General features: G+C 44.6%; 1 protein-coding gene across 4 annotated transcripts in view; it reads right to left on the bottom strand.

The window, feature by feature from the left end:
- The window catches only part of DPH6 (diphthamine biosynthesis 6), a 72,165-nt gene that overhangs the window by 27,387 nt on the left and 24,045 nt on the right, over positions 1–20,733 (bottom strand). For 2 of the 4 annotated variants that reach the window (XM_040412057.1, XM_040412059.1), the window contains 4 exons: positions 14,908–15,002; positions 7,408–7,495; positions 5,096–5,235; positions 1,871–1,992 (listed from right to left, as the gene is read on the bottom strand). In XM_040412057.1, the coding sequence (XP_040267991.1) occupies positions 1,871–1,992; positions 5,096–5,235; positions 7,408–7,495; positions 14,908–15,002 (445 nt within the window). Of the gene's footprint in view, positions 1–1,869; positions 1,993–5,095; positions 5,236–7,407; positions 7,496–14,907; positions 15,003–20,733 lie in introns of all 4 variants that reach the window. The other 2 variants (XM_040412058.1, XM_040412060.1) reach the window with 2 other exon arrangements.

Genomic DNA, 20,733 nt, shown 5'->3' with positions numbered 1-20,733 from the left:
TTGTCAGCACAGGATTCCCTGCGAGCCGTAGAAAGGGAAATCAGCGCAGAAAGGATGCTGTGAGAGCAAGTGAAGACAGCAGCATCCTGATCACACAGACATCACATTCAGCATGGAAGGACACAGACACAAGAAAAGTCTGGAACTAGGAGCAGATTGCAGACTGCATATCGGGTGGGCAGAAAATGAAAGAAGTAATGAAAACTGGAAGCCGGCACCTTATACAACTTTTTTTTTGTAATTTAAAGGCTATGTACACCTTTGGGGGCATTTTTTTTATTATTGCATTGTAGCTAAAAAAGAAATTTTTTTCAATTGTTTTTTTATTAAAAATATGAAGTGTTTTTTTTTTATGTACGGAGCAGAGATGCTCTAGTAGCACCCTTTGGATTTTCTGTCTTTTCCGTCAGACCAGGAACAGACGGACTCCTAATCTCTGCTTTATAACCTTATAAACACTCATTATAGCTCAGTTCTTATCTTACCGTTAAGAATGTGGCTTATATAGGTGTTTATGACCTCTTAGTAATTTAGAGATAAGGTTTATTAGAGGACCGGCACAAAGTGAAAGTACCAGTCACACAGCTAGAAAAACAGTTACCGTATTTTTTGCTTTATAAGACGCACATTTTTCTTGCCAAAAGTGTGTGTGGGGGGGGGGAGTCAGTGCGTCTAATAAAGCGAACATGCTCAGAAACATGGCTGCAGTTCGGGCGGGCTGAGTGAGGACCCAGCGTGCGTGTGGCGCAGGCACTGCACTGCACATATCAAGAGGTGGGGCCCGGCCCACTGTTAAAAAACATGGCAGGCAGGCTGGCGGCACATTGCTGGCTGATAACCAGGAGCGCACAACCAGCAAGTGAAGCGGCGCCCTCTAGGAGAAGTGTGGGGCAGGCGGCAGCCATTGAAGCTGAATGCCGCCAGCCTGCATGTCTTGTCCTCTGCAGCCGGGATGACACACCAAGGCAGAGGAGGAACAATTCTCCCTCTACTCTTCAGTGCCACCCTGCATGTTGAGCTGATGTTGGCGAGTGCCAGAGAACTGCTGCTTGGCTGCTTCAACCAATCGTCTTAGTCAGTCTCCTGCCCGGCCACTCGTCGCTGCCGTAGGATAAGAGGAAGAAGGAGGGAGGGAGTGTTACTGACCCTCTGATCCCCCAGCAGCAGTGCTATCCCTTTGGACTCCTGGACTGTCACCTGAAGTTCCTGGGTAAGTGACAGCCAGGAGAGCTCAGGAGCCTAAATATGCATGAAATAAGACTATTAAGCCTCTCATTCATAGGAATACACCCATGTACTGCAATATATGGGTGCACTCCTATGGATGAGGGAGGTTATAGTCACATTTAATATAAACACTGTCCAGGGATTGTACTGTAATTGGCATAAGTGTTTATATTAAATGTGACCATAACCCCCTTCATCCATAGGAATTCACCCACGTACTGCACATATTTTAGCACACCTTTTGGCTGTTCCGCACGCAAATCCGCTTGCAATCCTGATCGTGTGCATTCAGACTTAAACTCATCCATGCTCTGGCCGGTAAACAGGAAGGTGATTTCAAGCCGACTGCACACAGATGGTGTCCGTGTGTTACATTTTGGTGCAAGCTGCAATTTTTTACACACACACTGGTGGTCTATGAAAAAAAACAAAAAAAACAACGCACATGTGAATTAGCCCATTGACTTTAATGGGTGCTGTCTGTTACACCTACAGGCTCTGCTCTCTCTGCAGCTGCCACTCCATCTGCGCTTTGATAGGTAAAGACAGTGTTAACATCATCACTCCTGGGCCTAAGAAGTATATATGATAAAGTTGCAGCAAGGTAAGCGATTAATAGATACATACTCCTCCATATACTTACCTTTTAAAGAGGAGAGCGCAGTGCGAGTGACTTCGCGGACATCACTTCCCCTAGCAGCTATCTCGCTAATCCATCGGAATCCATTCAGTGACTGGGACGACTGCTGAACTACTATATCTAAAAACAAGGATACATTTAGCAAGGGTTAGACTACTGTAACACACCACACAATCTGCCACACGTGCAGTGCAAGAGTTAACTACATGAAGACTAAGCAGCCATACTGCTTCCTACTGGTCAATGGCAATCACAGACACATCACAGTCCTCCCTAGGGACCGTCACACTGTGTATGAAGAAAACCAGGTGACAACACACACACATATTTTGTGTGATTTTGACTGTAATAAGTTTAGCACCCAAACAACCATACGTCAGGCATGCATGCCTAAAAACAGAAAACAGGTTATATAAGTATGCGTTTTCTAACAGATATATGCTATAGTATTATGTTTTCATGTACGACATCCCATTAGTCAGCCGCGTGTTGGACCATCAGAGAATAAGTGTGAAAATAAATCTAATAAATTTGACTTCTACCTCTTTGTAAACAAATGTGGTTGGTTTAATTAAATACATTTATGGCCGCTCTCAGCACTGGTGATTGCAGAGCTGGGGTCCTGGGTTCGAATCCGACCAAGGACAACATCTGCATGGAGTTTGTATGTTCTCCCCGTGTTTTCGTGGGTTTCCTCCGGGTTCTCCGGTTTCCTCCCACACTCCAAAGACAGACTGATAGGGAGCTTAGATTGTGAGCACCACTGGGGACAGTTGGCTGCTAATGTCTGTAAAGCGCTGCAGAATATAACAGCGCTATATAAGGGAGTATAATAATAATCTAATGGGTACACTCCTCTAGGAAGTCAGAGAGGACAAAAGTGATCTCCCGCACCCCATGTCATGTGCCAAATAAATAAGACCTAATTATAATCTCTCTGCATCTGAACTTGTGGAAAGTCTACACAGGGCTAGCTCCACTCAGGTTTAAAGTCGCACTGTACTTTAGGAAAACTTTTGTTATGCCATAGCAACATATGATCGCCAGAACGAGGAGAGAGAAGGGCTCACACAGGGCACTCGCTCCTATCTGCAGGAGATGGAGTTGAGATGAGCACATAGGGGAGAATTTATCATGAGGGGAATATTTGAAGTCAGTTTTGCTTGAGTCTGTGTTGGAGTACTTTATGCCTCATTTATTAAAAGTTGCACGTTTGATAAATTTGTCTTATACTTAAAGGGGTTCTCCGGGAATTTATAAAATAAAATTACTTAAAGGGATTCTGCCACCTCTATTTACCCTATAGACATGCGGACATGCACGTCTAGATCGCCGCTAGCATGTCCGCAATATACCTGTCCCATATCTCTGACTGGTTTTATTGAGTGTAAAAAATGATTTTATAGATATGTAAATCAGCCTGGTAAGGAGCCCAAGGGGCTGTACTAACCGTTCTGGAGCCCAGCCACGCCCCCTGTGAGGGAGCCCAGCCACGCCCCCTGTGAAAGAGCCCAGCCACGCCCCCTGTGAAGGAGCCCAGCCACGCCCCCTGTGAAGGAGCCCAGCCACGCCCCCTGTGAAGGAGCCTCCTCCTTGCTCATGAAGTCAGATCGCTGTAATCTCGCGGTGCACGAGCTCGCGAGCACTAATGAAAGGTATTTGGGAATATATTTAAAATAAAGTAATATTTAAGTATTTTCAGTAAATCTATAAAAGCACCTCCAATTTTCCTATTCTACCCCCCTACTGGAGTGAGATTGTGACTTTTCTTTTTAAAACAGTCTCACTGATAAATTTGGAGTGAAACTCATTAACATGGCTAACCATGCCCACTTTCCCAACCATATTTCAACACTGTAGTGAGTGGTGTAAAAATATTTGAGCCCAAAAAGTTGCAAATGCCTCATTTTGCGAATTTTTGAAGCCAGAATTTTGGAGTAAAGTCATGATAAATTCCCGCCTTTGTCTTTCTATTTAGTCCGTCTTGAGACCATCTCTCAAGCGAGCGCTTCTCTCTCCTCGTTCTAGTGGTTGGTGGGGGGTCTTATCAGTGCACGGACCCCCATAATGAAAACTTTTTACATATCATTTTCCCAAAGTACAGGGCCACTTTGAGCGATGTAAGGGTAAGGATTTATGTGCAGAGAATCTGCACTGAAATCCGCAATTGTTTGCAGGGAAATCCGTGCGGACAATCCACATCAATTGGTTCGGATTTGCATGCAGATTTGTTGTGGATTTTCCGCATGCAATTTTACTCTCCCCATTGAAGTGAATGGAGAAAATCTGCATGAAATCCGGTCAGGAAAATTTCAATAAATTGGCATGCTGTGGATTAAAAGATCCGCAACGCGCGTCAAAATCCGCACTGAAAAAATCTGCATCGTGTACATGAGAATTTCAAAATCTCATAGAATGCAATGCACATGACCTACGGTGCGGGTGTTCCGCACGCAAATCCGCTTGCAATCCTGATCGTGTGCATTCAGACTTAAACTCATCTATGCTCTGGCCGGTAAACAGGAAGGTGATTTCAAGCCGACTGCACACAGATGGTGTCCGTGTGTTACATTTTACTTATAGATCATTCACTTGAATGGTTGAGTCTTGCGTGAATAAGGTAAGCTGGATGGTGCATGCTGCAATTTTTTACACACACACTGGGGGAAAAAAAAACGCACATGTGAATTAGCCCATTGACTTTAATGGGTGCTGTCTGTCCGGGTACTAATCATAGTAACATGGTTTATCCAGTTCAGTCTGTAACCAGTAGGAGTGCTATCTTTTGTATGCTCAAGACAGAACCCGGATGTAAAAATAGTTTGTTTCAATAAGCCCCAAGGCAGGTCCAGACACTTCAATCATTAAGCCCTGGAAAGTTTTAGGGGCATCTGTCAGTAGATTTGTACCTATGACACCTAAAGACAGTGTAAACATCATCACTCCTGGTCCTGTCAATCAAAGTGCAGAGGGTGTGGCAGTTGCAGATAGAGCAGAGCCTCTAGGTGTAAGGGCAATCCCCCCCCCCCCAGTTGCTCCTAGAGGCTCATTTGCATATATTAAAACATTTTTCTCAGCAATGCGGGCACATGTAAACATGGGACCAACACAGATGCCTTCAGCTGCCAAGTGCACATGTAACAGGTCAGCCAGTGTCATAGGTACAAACCTGCTGACAAATGCCCTTTAACGTGTGCATCAACAAGAAGAGTTTCCTATCTATCTAAATTTTTACCAGAAGGCCGTGCCTGGGGGATAAAACTCATAGGTTGCTTTTCCACCTCTCTATTCATTGCTGTGTCATCAGACAGAAGATGTACAGTATCACAGGGACAAGACTCTGCTGAAACAAGTGCTGGAGATCCAACCTGCAGAGGGAAGTAAAATGGTGAGATACAGTACCACAGCATGGGGCACAACGCCTATAGACAAAGACACTGTGTTCACAAGCATCTTTGGCATTTATGCCCAACATGCACATTCTGTAGACATGGCATAAGACACTGCCCGTTTTATAGATAAAATGGTTAGGTGTAAAAGGGTTCTCCAGGAATTCATAAAACAAAATTACTGAAAATACTTAAAAATTACTTTATTATAAATATATTCCCAAATACCTTGCATTAGTTATAATGGCTTGTTTGGTCTAGGAAGCAATCATCAGGAGAAAAAATGATGGCCACCGTCCTATTAGGGGACACAAAACCTGTCCTAATCACACAGCAGGACAAGTTACTTCACAACAGTAAGGTAAAGAGCTGCCTCATCCTCCTCTCTACTTGTCAGGGAGTATGGTCCTGAATACAATTTACCATATTTTTTCGCCCCATAAGATGCAGTTTCCCCCCCCCCAAAGTGTGCGTGTGTGTGGGGGGGGGAATATCCCTGCGTCTTATGGGGTGAATACTAATGAGCGCTTCCATTATGGAAGCGCTCATTAGTACCGGAGGACCGGGAAGCGGTGAAGGCTCTGTACTCACCGCTTCCTGGTCCTCGACTGTCGGCTGTGCTGTGGGTGAGCACAACGTGAGGGCGCTCTATGACCTCACGCTGTGCGCGCCAGTTCACAGGACAGCCGACAGCAGGAGGGGCTCATAAATGGTATGGGGGCTCGTAATGGAGTCCTATAAGTGACACGGGGGCACTGGGGCTTATAGATGGCATGGGGGCTCATAATGGGGGCTGATAAATAGGCTTGGGGGCTGATAAAAGGCACAGGGGGCTGATCTGGGGCATGGAGGGGGGGGGGTGATCTGGGGTCTTATTAACATTGGGGGTCTGATCTGGGTTCTGATTGAGGGTCTTATTAACATTGGAATAATGGAAAGATTCAGACTCCAGCACTCACTTTTTTTGAAGTGTCAAGTTCTCCATCTTTATTTAGCAATTGTGCACAGACAATACAGGACTCAAATTCTCTCTGGTGTAGGCTGTTGACGCGTTTCGAAAGATTCTTATTCGTAAAAACCAAGACACCGAGCACGCGGATACATCTCAACCGCAGATATAGTGAGCTGGTATATCTACTTTACATGTCTTATTAACATTGGTCTGAATAGGGCTGTCAGATGAGGTCTGATTAACATTGGGTGTCTTATTCTTATTGTCCTCCTCTAAAACTTAGGTGCGTTTTATGGGCCGGTGCGTCTTATAGGGCGAAAAATACGGTAATAAGATCTTCAGCTGAATCTCTGTGGGAATGGAGTTCATGAGGAGACATGAAGTACAGAGAGGAGGGTAGGGATGTGGCTAACGTGCAGCAGCATTTGTATACAGTCTCTATTACTACAGTCTGTCCTCTCTTTACTTCATGTCTCCTCATGAATTCCATACCTACAGAAATGCAGCTAAAGTTCTTATAGACTGTATTTAGGATCATAATCCCTGACAAGCAGAGCAGAGAGGAGGATGAGGCAGCTCTTTACCTCAGTGTTCTGAAGTAACTTGTCCTGCTGTGTGATTAGGACAGGTTTTGTAATATGACGTGGCTATTTTATTTCTCCTAATGATTGTTACCTAGACAAAGGGAGCCATTATAACTAATGAAAGGTATTTGGGAATATATTTATAATAAAGTAATATTTAAGTATCTTAATTCCCGGAGAACCCCTTTAATATGGGATGTAACAAAAATTCCTATAGAACAGGAACACGGAAATAAGTGCTGTTTAGGAGGATAACAATAAAAGGCTAACCACGTGTTATGGCTGCATTAGACCTGCCGATGGTTGACCAGATCATTGCTAACGAGCGTGACTGTGTAATACAGCCCCAAAAGTGACACTTGTACATCGGGCAATCAGGATTTTTAAGCTTGCTTAAAAATCATAGTTTGTCGGTAGCAGATGGTGCTGTGTAATCATGATCAGCTGCCGCCAAACAACGAGTCTGCAATCGCTCCTCCTGATACTGTGGAGGAGATGGCTGCATGTAATAGCAGCAGTCTTATCCACTTATCAACAGGCGACTGTCGGGAAGGAACGCTCCCTCCCCCGACAAGCGTCTGCTAAATCTTTTAATGTAATACAGCCTTTACTCACCTTATCCTCCAAATGAAGCTCTGCCACGCGAAGGTAAGCCACAGGAGCAAAGGCGTCATTAGAATGCATCACCACCTCGGAGGAGTCACTGTAGCAAAAAGAGACATCGGGTCACATACAAAAGCGGCCACAGCGGCCACATACTAGTACATGCAGAAATGTAAAGTAACAAGTCAGATGATATTTGGGCTACAATTTCACATCGATTTACAATTTTTAAAGTTCACTAAGACTGTATGCGGGTCAATTAGAAGAAACACAAATGAAACAAGAGCAAAAGCAGAGACCAAGCACATTGACAAGTCCTTCCACTGTATGGATGAGTTTCCTGCCACATATATCCAGCACGGACTGTCTGCAGGCACAGGCTGACCTCACAGGGCTGTCGCCTGCAGCTATGATGGGAACATGTTAATAGTGCAGCTATAATTACCGGCAGGGAGAGATATGGAGAACTGCCTATAATTAGCTCCAGATCCATGTGTGAAACCAAACCCTTAAGTGTCATCCTTTCTACTAAAAAAATGAGTAAAATCTGCTTCTTTTGCTTCGTTTTATTAATTTAAGGCAATCCTAAACCTGGAATAACCTTGAATGAACCAGTGAGAACAGCTATGCTGCCCCCCCACCCTGGCAATTACTGGTATATCAGCTCCTATATGGTATCCACACCGACACCAAACAAAAAGGAGGATCATCCCTAATCATTATGGATGGAGAAAAGCAGAGCTGACAACTATGATACAGTCAGCGCTGACACCAGGGGTTATCCAAGATTAATAAAGACCTCCTAGAGGAGATCATACTTATCTGGTCCCTGCTGAAAACAACATGTGGCGATGGGAGACGCAGCCCATCACAGGCCTCAGCAGTGACCTGCTCCTCTTGAGTCACATAACTAGTTGTCCTGGTGCAAGGGGAGCAGGTCACCGCTGCAGCCTGTGATTGGCTGCAGCGGTCATGTGCCCCCCAGCCCTTACCCCCGACTTATGTTGTTTTCAACGCTGCAGGTAGAGGAAGAGCCAGCCCTGGAGCAACAGACTCCGAACCTAGCGGCAGGGACCAGGTGTGATCTTTACCGCGGGTAAGCTACTCTGGGAAGTCTGTATTAAAGAGGACCTCTCACCGCTCCTGACATGTCTGTTTTATAGCTTTATGCATTCCCCATGTAGTAACAATTCCAGAACATCTATTCTTATGGCTCTATGTTGTGCCATTCCTTTATTATTTCTACTAGAAGTTATGAATGAATTGCTAGCAGTCTGCAGTAAGGGTACAGAGGGGAGGTAACCAGTTGGGGGTGTGTCCCTGCACAGACTGAAAATGGCAGCACTGATTGGATAGCGTGAGTCTGTGCAGGGACACACCCCCTACTGGTTACCTCCCCTCTGTACCCTTACTGCAGACTGCTAGCAATTCATTCATAACTCTAGTAGAAATAATAAAGAAATGGCACAACATAGAGCCATAAGAATAGATGCTTCATAATTGTTATTACATGGGGAATGCATGAAGCTATTAAAACAGGCATGTCAGGAGAGGTGAGAGGTCCTCTTTAATGTTGGATAAACCCTTTAAACAATGAATAAGCTTTATTTACAAGACACAATAGCTTTACAATACAAAATCCTAGAGCAATAAACACATAAAATGTATCTATCCCATTCTATCCTGAATTGTCAGATGTGCTCTGGTCTTCTCATTCCAATGCTTTTTCGCCCATCCTGATATGTACATTCCTAAAAAGTGAGCTGTTTGGTGCTATAAGGGTGTCACCTTTGCACCAAAAGCGTCACTCCGTATTGCATCCAACCCTCTCTCCACAGCTTTGAGTAACAGGGCCAGGAAGGGGAGGATGTAATATCGCCTGACCCTGTGTTCTTGTGCATGTGCCAGCGCTTAGGAAATGGGTGCAGGCACAATACAACCCATCACGCTTCCAAGGGCTGCATAAGGCAGACGACTTCAGCCCTGGCAAGCATTAAGGCTGTACTGTGTGTGCGTCAATTCCCGAAGCACCGGCGCAGACTCGAGAACACAGGGCCAGGTGACATTACATTTCCCCTACCTGGCTCTGTCACTGGATGTGATAAGGAGCGGAGCATTTGGTGCAAAAGTGACACCCTCGCTCATTATAAATAAAAAAAAATCGATTTCTCCAGAAGTTACCTATCAGGATGGGGGAAAAGCGCTGGAATTAGGAGACCAAAGCGCATCTGACACTTGGATTACTATAGAGGTATGCGGCGACATATTCCCTTTCAGAGTACGGGATGCAGCCGTTCTGTCATACACCAAGACTCATGACCTTCACAGTTGTCCCACCAATGGTCTACAAATGCAGATTAGTAGTAACAGTACGGACAGGACAGTGGCCTCTGTGCAGGACTTGAGTCGCAGTCACTTTCCCTGACAAGTCCTGGGTACGTGTACTGCCCTCTTAGCAGCTTTAATGCTACAGTTATTTTTATATCCATTTACAACAGTTACAATAGCAAAGTGTACCTAATGTCAAGAACACATCCTAACTCTCAGGACAAGAATATCATGAATAGACCCTGTCAGGAAAGGATTTGGAGCTATGATTACAGGGAATTTAATGTTAAAAAGTTAAAGCTCTGAATGTAACGCAAACAATTGCAGCCGGTAAGTGCCGGAGTCAACGCGCTTTGCTGTAATAGTCGGAAAGAACTGTCGCTCTGGGTGATTTCTTCTCAGCAAGAACGCCTGTCACCGAATGCAGGAAGCCGATTGTCCATGAACACTGCTGTGCCATTAAGGCAGCACCAAGAGAAATCAAAGTGTTCAACTAAGTTGTGGGAAGGGCAGCTCAGATATACTGCAGAAATAGGCCACATTCTGCTCTAATGGGCTCTCGCACAGTCAGAAAGGCTTTTGTGTATTATTAAAGGGGTATTCGGGTTACTAAATGCTATGTCCTATATAGCAGACAGGGGATATCTAACTGATCGGTGGGCTTTAGACTCCTGGAACCTCAATGGATCCGAGAACGCGGGCCCTGTAACCTCGTCCGTCCTTCTGGAGCAGCAGGTTGAGAATAAGCCCTGCTGATCTATGCATTCTCTATGGACTGCTGAAAATAGCAAAGTGATGTACTCTGCTACCTATGGCAGTCCCATAGAGCAGTGTTCCCCAACTCCAGTGCTCAGGGCCCACTTGCCGGTCAGGATTTGGGAGTATTCCACAGAATGAATACCTGTTGTAAGTCCTGATGCACTGACACTAATTATATCAGCTGCTCAATACTAAGGAAATCCTGAAAACATGACCGTCAGGTGGGTCCTAAGGACTGCAGGTGAGGAACAGAGTGGCAGGGTGCAAGTTCGTTCAGGACACTGGTACGGGACCCCCATTCTCGGGATTGATGGAGGGGGTCTCAATGGTTAGAACCCTACTGATCAGTTGGTTAGTTAGCACCTTTCTCATCCCATCCAGTGGACTAGGGATAACTTTTAGTAAATAGAACACTGCTTTAAGCATTACTAGCATCAAAACCTTTAAAAGAATGTCTAGAAGTCAGCGGTAATGCATGTACTTAAGTATGCTGCCTAGTGAACATACCTGCAGTTTACTGTCATTGTTAAAGGGGTTGGCCAGTTTCCTACATTGATCACCTATCCTTAGAATAGGTCGTCAATATTAGATCGGGGGCCGAACGGCTCCTGGCACCCCCACCGATCAGATGAAGAGAACGGAGTGCTCCAGAAAGCACTGCCTTCCTGTCGTCGACATAGCAGCGGTGATCCCTGTAATTACAGCTCCGCCGTACCTTTTCACATCAATAGGAAGGAGTAGACAGACTGTCACTGCTCCTTCTCATTGAAGGGAGAGGGACGGCGGAGCTGTGATTACACCTGCCCTCTGCTGCTATGTCAACAGCGAGCAGGTAAACAGTGAAGAGAATACAGCGCTCCCATGGGGGTAGGTCATCAATATAGGAAACCAGCCAACCCCTTTAACCACCTAATAGTTTTGCTCGAGTTCAGCTCGGACTTTGGGAAAAGCACTTAACTTAACTTGGGCCGAAGGAGAGGGGGATAGCTGCTTTAGCTGCTCATATCTCCTGATTAGTAGCAGATAGAGACATTGCCTTGTTTGAAAGCTGGCATTCCAGACTTCCATACAAGACCAGAATGACAGCATTAGCCCAAGATAAACAGGAGATATCAATTATTAGAAATTGAGTCAGGAGTAAACGTGGGAAAATCTGCTTTTACTTTCACTTTCAGCTGAATTCACTGCATCCCAATTTCTAACAGCGATGTCTCCCCCCATGTAGATAATCCTGTGATTCTGGTATTGTTGGAAAGTTTGGAATGTTGGCTTTCAAACAAGACAGGGTCCAGAGATATGAGCAAATAAAGCAGCCCCCCCCCCCCCTCCCTTTAGTCTGGAGAAGGAGAGGGACAGAAGGTTGGGGAGCTGACAGCCTGCAGGAGGAGGGAAAAAATAATTTACCATTTTCTACACCTGTTTTAGGCGTAGAAAAAGGTCTAAATGTAAAACATGTAGAACTGGCGAAGGATCCGCCAAAGTTAAGAAGAGTCCTGTGCCTCATTCTAACTTCAGCAGATCACCGCCAGCTTAAGGCTTTATTAAGACCAGCAACTAAAACACCGGTCTTAATAAATGTGCCCCTATGAATCTTGAATACTTCACCTTGCAAACTACGGAGGCTCGGTGCTATCATAGGGATACTGAACCTTATTAAAGATGATAAAATGACCTTTTTGTTTTTTGACTTGTATTGCAATTATGACAGCTGGATTTTGATTGATTGTGATGAAGCAGCTTCGTTATGATCACACTGAGCTGACAGGAGCAGAAAGTGTTATCATGGGGCTGCAGGCAGAGCATCTCCCTTGATATATTTTTTTAAAACAATTTTTACATTTTACTTTCATCTAAGCCCCCCTATGGACTTGAACATGCGATTGCTACATCGCTTCTACCATACACTACAATAATTTATTATTGCAGTCTACTGTGCTTGTGACGTTTTCCTATTAAGCCTTGCCACAGAAAGGGCTTAATTGGAAGATTACCATAGTAGGCCTAGGAACCTTCACATGGTCTCAAGGCTGCCATGAAAACTGATCAATAACACACAATTTCACCATGGGGGGTCACAAGAGGTCAAATGCAGCCCCTCCACTAATCCCTCAGATGCTGTGATTGCTATTGACAGCAGCATCTGAGCAGTTACACTACCAGGATCCAAGTTATGTCTGGTCACTACTGGTATCACCTGTATTAGGCTCCATTAACAGGTCCGCAACGTGTTTTGTGTTCCGCATTTTGCGGACCGCACATTGCCGGCACTAATAGAATATGCCTGTTCTTGTCCGCAAGAATAGGACATGTTCTATTTTTTTGCGGAAAGGAAGTGCGGACCCGGAAGTGCGGATCCGCAATTCCGCGTCCGGGCAGCACATTGTGCTGCCCCATAGAAATAGATGGGTCCGCAATTCCATTCCGAGGTGTGAATGGAGCCTAAACAGCTAGCACCTGCTGCATATGTAGCTAGCTCAGCTTCTGAAAAAAATGCAATTTAAAGGGAATCACTGGTCCAAACCATTGTTTCACACTATGAAATTATTGGATGCCTTTTGTAAGTTTCTAAATAATAAAATAGCAGTGAGAATGTGCCTGGACTACTGCACAGTAAACATCTAAGGATGCAAATGGTGACAACTGCGTGTCTATAGCCCAGTGTATTCTGATGCGGATCACTGCTTTGTGTAGACGCTGTAAGGTTATTGCCCCTCCCTGCAATGAGCTAGAAGCTTGCACAATGCCTGTGACATGCATGCTGCTGCGCAGGCACAGTCTGCAGCTTCTCCTTGCGTATGCTCTGTGCCTCAGTTCTATATCAATGGCTCTTCAGTAGTGTTGAGCGAACTTCTGTTTTAAGTTCGGCGTCTAAAGTTCGGCTTCCAGTTAGCGGAGAATCCCGATATGGATTCCGAATTCCGTTGTGGTCCGTGGTAGCGGAATCAATAATGGCCGATTATTGATTCCGCTACCACGGACCACAATGGAATTCGGAATCCATATCGGGATTCTCCGCTAACTGGAAGCCGAACTTTAGACGCCGAACTTAAAACAGAAGTTCGCTCAACACTACTCTCCAGCATTCTGCTCGAACTTTGAAATGATCCATATAACTAATAAATTCTGATAGATATGATCTGGTTACACCTCCCTATTATTAATTGGGAGGGAGGCTGCATTATTTGGTGGTGTAAACATTTTCAGACGCCATTTTTAATCCGCTCATGTTTTTCCAATGGGAAGGGGTCAATCTTTGCTAGAATTTACTTACAATGGCACTGGAAGTATCAGTTTTGACAATACAAGGCTAAACCCTCACACTGATGTTAAAAAATGAGATTTTAGCCATTATATTCCTGTCAGGAACATATCAGAGCCCGCGCACCCCGCCAAGGTATCTCAGTGTAGCGCGGGACCTACCGCTAACCTACCTATAGTGTGTGAACACTGTCCGATAGGTGCCAAGGTCTAACTCACAGCCAAACTCCCACATACCTCCAAAGTAAGATCACTAACACAATGGGAGGACGCTGCGAGCCCCACCTATAGCAGGCCACGTGACACAGGCTACCAGGTGCACTAGAAGGTTACCAATGATAAACGTCCGCACATTCAATACTAGAAAAATCACAGAATAGAGTGGCCTTACTGGGAGGAAATGCTCAAACCCCAAATACTGTAGCGTATTTATAACCAAGGAAGCAGATCCTCCACATGTGATCCGTTGCTAATGGCGATCCCCCGCAAAAATGCATTCAATGGAGGATGCCGGCAGCGGACCACATGTACCACAAAAACATCCTACACAAGATGAAATAATGTGTGGATGAAAATATAAGAGTAAATATATCACATGACCCCCTTTCCACTGGAAAAACCTGAGCTGAATTCAAAATGGCGGATGAAAAGGTTTCCACTACTAAATAATGCATCCTCCCTCCCAAAATTAATACTTTCATACCTTGGAGGTACCTTGGAGGTCAATTTTCAAAAAATTACACTGGTGAATAGGGTGTGTCAGACTTTTGCCTCACCCTGTATATACCCAGAAATACCATTGATTGAAGGACAATACAAGAGTGTGGAGGGATTGTGGTCCACCGTTTTTCAATACTCCTTGGCGCAATGACAATTATAGATCCTTTATTTTTTATATACAGATGACAACGCGTTTCGGAGTTAAATAATTTAAAAATGATGTCCTCTGTGCAGACAGCGCGTTTTTCTCAGCGTGCACAATGCTATGCTTGCACAACACAAAAAGGTGATCACAACTTATCTTTCTTGTTAACCATTTACCCCCAAAAAACCTATTACCCTATGAGCGCCTCTCCCTTTTCTGCCACAATTATTGATTAAAGGAGGCATTGCAGAGTTAGCTACACAACCTTGGACCACAGAAAAGTATGATGCCACTAAACTTACACAACTATTTTCTTCTTGAAGAGTGGACAGTCCAAAGTCAGCGTCTCATATTCTCCTCCTTCTCCACACACATGGACTCCATATCGAGCAGACAGCTGAAACAAATGCAGACAGTCCTTGAATTCAGATACTCGGCCTCTGCTGGGAAACTCTGGGGCTTTATGCTTCCTCGTTTAATATGAAATCCCCAAATAATAGTCTGATGTTACGTGTGGGGAGGACTGGTGCTCACAGAAGAATAATGGGGGGTCCGCTCTGCCTGCTGACAGCCAATACTCTTCACCTGACAGCAGGCAAATCACGACGAGATGATTGTTTCCTTTACGAATACAGTAATCCAAAGGAATGATAAGATGATGATTCAGCAGACCCCTATGGACCATAATGTGCACTATATAGAGCAGTCAGACGGGCAGTGTACACAACATAGGGCAGAAAAGTAGAAGTGAAATGAGTTTTCCCATGGAGGACTTTTAGGGTGCATTGATTTGGCTGAAATACGCAGACCCCCAATTAGCCCAAATACCCACCCTGGCAGACGATGTGCAATCTCTCTGGTTCTACTACATACAATGCTGTGCAGTTCTGATACCGGAGCTGACTGATGGGGCTGCCCGAAGTAGGACCTCTACCATTCTGATGTTAACAGCATTGCCCCACAGAAGATTGCAAATGCAAAACTTATCTGTGTGCACTTTGTGTCGTTTATCCAAGTCCGGGAAAGGCAAAGCACCTTTATTCTGCTGAACAACAGCTCCCAAGTGCCCGGCTGGCAGGGCTTTGCTTTGGGCACTTGGAACAGCAATGTTTGCCCAGCTGGGCACTTGGGAGCCATTTTTCAGCAGAATAAAAGCACTTTTCCTGGACATGGAATGAAGACACAAAGTGCACACAGGTAAGTATTAGTTATAATGGTGAAAATGGGGTGACGGACTCCCTTTAAGGTCCTATCCTAAGGCTAGCTCATCAATAGTACAGTTCCAGAAAATGCCGTTTAAGGCTTAGTCCACATCTATTCTGTTCCAGCCGAGAAGACACTGTTGTATCTAGACACTGCTGGATCCCGATTCACTATAATGGGATCCGTTGGGTTCCTGACATGAATGCCGGCTTTCTGCCAGAAAAATACCGCAGCATACAGTGATATTTTTCCGACAGAAAGCCTGCATTCATACTGGGAACCTGAGGGATCCTATTATACTGAAAAGGAATCAGGTGGTGTCTGGCTATGCTGGATTCAGCAGTTCTAGAATTCCACTTCCCTGCCAGAACGCCGCAGGCAGATGTGGATGAAGCCTTACCTTCACACTGGGTAAATTGACGGCACTTTTTCTACCCCAGGGTCTGTGTGGTGTAGAGATGTCCAATTTTATTCTACTTTTACAAATTGACTTTAATTGAGCTATTGGTGCTGAATTCTGACATTAGCATTACACATTTCACAATGTAAATATCACTAAGGGTTGTCTACGTGACTATCTGGAGCTGCGATGTTGCTTTAGGTAAACTCTCAGCACGGTGTACGGTGATGCTCTCTTGTCCCTTCTTCTACGCAGACAGTGCCGACACCACCAGAGAGTTTAGTCTTTCCTCAGGAATATTTATATCCAGCCTACAAAGATGTCCACCATATGTAAGAAATATGCTAAAAAATACTTGAGACATCTCTTAGGGCCTCCAAACAATAACTAAGTGGCCCCTTGAAAATCTGATGGTACATTGGCTGGAATAATAAATGACCCCCCTGAAACGCTGTCTTATACGGTAAGGCTACGTGTTTGCATCTGTGCAGTTTTATCCTTTCCGTTCAAGAAAGAAAGAAAATAAGAGAGACTGTAGCGACGGACATGTCATATGATGGAACCTGATCCTATTGACTGTAATAGGGTCCAATCGGTTTCCCGTCAGGGAGCCCTCATTTTACTGGACGAAGTAGAGCTGCGTGCTATGTCCAGAATCTGTGACGGAGGCTGATAATGGGACCTCCAATGTAGACATTAACCTAGCTGTGAATGCTCAGAGTAGTCATTGGGCTGCCCCGACTGTACTACCCTAGATAGGGGCACAAGATCTTACTTAAGTTTTGTTCACAAGTCATTGAAGGGTATTTATCATGCTATTTCCGCCACAAAGTCGTAAATTATGGCGCACGCTACATTTGTGCCTTTTTAACCACCTCAGCCCCCAGTGCTTAAACACCCTGAAAGACCAGGCCACTTTTTACACTTCTGACCTACACTACTTTCACCGTTTATTGCTCGGTCATGCAACTTACCACCCAAATGAATTTTACCTCCTTTTCTTCTTACTAATAGAGCTTTCATTTGGTGGTATTTCATTGCTGCTGACATTTTTACTTTTTTTGTTATTAATCGAAATTTAACGATTTTTTTGCAAAAAAATGAAATTTTTCACTTTCAGTTGTAAAATTTTGCAAAAAAAACGACATCCATATATAAATTTTGCTCTAAATTTATTGTTCTACATGTCTTTGATAAAAAAAAAATGTTTGGGTAAAATAAAAATGGTTTGGGTAAAAGTTATAGCGTTTACAAACTATGGTACAAAAATGTGAATTTCCGCTTTTTGAAGCAGCTCTAACTTTCTGAGCACCTGTCATGTTTCCTGAGGTTCTACAATGGCCAGACAGTACAAACACCCCACAAATGACCCCATTTCGGAAAGTACACACCCTAAGGTATTCACTGATGGGCATAGTGAGTTCATAGAACTTTTTATTTTTTGTCACAAGTTAGCGGAAAATGATGATTTTTTTTTTTTTTTCTTACAAAGTCTCATATTCCACTAACTTGTGACAAAAAATAAAAACTTCTATGAACTCACTATGCCCATCACGAAATACCTTGGGGTCTCTTCTTTCCAAAATGGGGTCACTTGTGGGGTGGTTATACTGCCCTGGCATTCTAGGGGCCCAAATGTGTGGTTTGGAGTTTGAAATCAAATTCTGTAAAAAATTACCTGTGAAATCCGAAAGGTGCTCTTTGGAATATGGGCCCCTTTGCCCACCTAGGCTGCAAAAAAGTGTCACACATCTGGTATCTCCATACTCAGAAGAAGGTGGGGAATGTGTTTTGGGGTGTCATTTTATATATACCCATGCTGGGTGAGAGAAATATCTTGGTCAAATGCCAACTTTGTATAAAAAAATGGGAAAAGTTGTCTTTTGCCAAGATATTTCTCTCACCCAGCATGGGTATATGTAAAATGACACCCCAAAACACATTCCCCAACTTCTCCTGAGTACGGAGATACCAGATGTGTGACACTTTTTTGCAGCCTAGGTGGGCAAAGGGGCCCATATTCCAAAGAGCACCTTTCGGATTTCACAGGTCATTTTTTACAGAATTTGATTTCAAACTCCTTACCACACATTTGGGCCCCTAGAATGCCAGGGCAGTATAACTACCCCACAAGTGACCCCATTTTGGAAAGAAGAGACCCCAAGGTATTCGCTGATGGGCATAGTGAGTTCATGGAAGTTTTTATTTTTTGTCACAAGTTAGTGGAATATGAGACTTTGTATGAAAAAAAAAAAAAAAAAAATCATCATTTTCCACTAACTTGTGACAAAAAATAAAAAATTCTAGGAACTCGCCATGCCCCTCCCGGAATACCTTGGGGTGTCTTCTTTCCAAAATGGGGTCACTTGTGGGGTAGTTATACTGCCCTGGCATTTTCCAGGGGCCCTAATGTGTGGTAAGTAGGTAAATGACCTGTGAAATCCTAAAGGTGCTCTTTGGAATATGGGCCCCTTTGCCCACCTAGGCTGCAAAAAAGTGTCACACATGTGGTATCGCCGTATTCAGGAGAAGTTGGGGAATGTGTTTTGGCGTGTCATTTTACATATACCCTTGCTGGGTGAGAGAAATATCTTGACAAAAGACAACTTTTCCCATTTTTTTATACAAAGTTGGCATTTGACCAAGATATTTCTCTCACCCAGCATGGGTATATGTAAAATGACACCCCAAAACACATTCCCCAACTTCTCCTGAGTACGGCGATACCAGATGTGTGACACTTTTTTGCAGCCTAGATGCGCAAAGGTGCCCAAATTCCTTTTAGGAGGGCATTTTTAGACATTTGCATACCAGACTTCTTCTCACGCTTTGGGGCCCCTAGAATGCCAGGGCAGTATAAATACCCCACATGTGACCCCATTTTGGAAAGAAGACACCCCAAGGTATTCAATGAGGGGCATGGCGAGTTCATAGAAATTTTTTTTTTTTTGGCACAAGTTAGCGGAAATTGATATTTTTAATTTTTTTCTCACAAAGTCTCCCGTTCCGCTAACTTGGGACAAAAATTTCAATCTTTCATGGACTCAATATGCCCCTCACGGAATACCTGGGGGTGTCTTCTTTCCGAAATGGGGTCACATGTGGGGTATTTATACTGCCCTGGCATTCTAGGGGCCCTAAAGCGTGAGAAGAAGTCTGGAATATAAATGTCTAAAAAATTTTACGCATTTGGATTCCGTGAGGGGTATGGTGAGTTCATGTGAGATTTTATTTTTTGACACAAGTTAGTGGAATATGAGACTTTGTAAGAAAAAAAAAATAATAATTCCGCTAACTTGGGCCAAAAAAATGTCTGGAGCCTTACAGAGGGGTGATCAATGACAGGGGGGGTGATCAATGACAGGGGGGGTGATCAATGACAGGGGGGGTGATCAATGACAGGGGGGTGATCAGAGAGTCTATATGGGGTGATCACCACAGTCATTGATCACGCCCGTGTAAGGCTTCATTCAGACGTCCGGATGCGTTTTGCGGATCCGATCCATCTATCAGTGCATCCGTAAAAATCATGCGGACGTCTGAATGGAGCTTTACAGGGGGGTGATCAATGACAGGGGGGTAATCAATGACAGGGGGGTGATCAGGGAGTCTATATGGGGTGATCACCACAGTCATTGATCATGCCCCTGTAAGGCTTCATTCAGACGTCCGGATGCAGTTTGCGGATCCGATCCATCTATCAGTGGATCCGTAAAAATCATGCGGACGTCTGAATGGAGCTTTACAGGGGGGTAATCAATGACAGGGGGGGTGATCAATGACAGGGGTGTAATCAATGACAGGGGGGTGATCAGGGAGTCTATATGGGGTGATCACCACAGTCATTGATCACGCCCCTGTAAGGCTTCATTCAGACGTCCGGATGCGTTTTGCGGATCCGATCCATCTATCAGTGCATCCGTAAAAATCATGCGGACATCTGAATGGTGCTTTACAGGGGGTGATCAATGACAGGGGTGTAATCAATGACAGGGGGGTGATCAGGGAGTCTATATGGGGTGATAACCACAGTCATTGATCACGCCCCTGTAAGGCTTCATTCAGACGTCCGTATGCGTTTTGCGGATCCGATCCATCTATCAGTGGATCCGTAAAAATCATGCGGACGTCTGAATGGAGCTTTACAGGGGGGTAATCAATGACAGGGGGGGTAATCAATGACAGGGGGGTGATCAGGGAGTCTATATGGGGTGATCACCACAGTCATTGATCATGCCCCTGTAAGGCTTCATTCAGACGTCCGGATGCGTTTTGCGGATCGGATCCATCTATCAGTGGATCCGTAAAAATCATGCGGACGTCTGAATGGAGCTTTACAGGGGGGTGATCAATGACAGGGGGGTGATCAATGACAGGGGGGAAATCAATGACAGGGGGGTGATCAGGGAGTCTATATGGGGTGATCAGGGGCTAATAAGGGGTTAATAAGTGACGGGGGGGGGTGTAGTGTAGTGTAGTGGTGCTTGGTGGTACTTTACTGAGCTACCTGTGTCCTCTGGTGGTC

Source organism: Bufo bufo, chromosome 11 (assembly GCF_905171765.1).
Source record: "Bufo bufo chromosome 11, aBufBuf1.1, whole genome shotgun sequence".
In the NCBI taxonomy this organism is placed as follows: domain Eukaryota; kingdom Metazoa; phylum Chordata; class Amphibia; order Anura; family Bufonidae; genus Bufo; species Bufo bufo.
The sequence above is the reverse complement of the archived record's forward strand: the minus strand, read 5'-3'. Positions and strand labels throughout refer to the sequence as shown.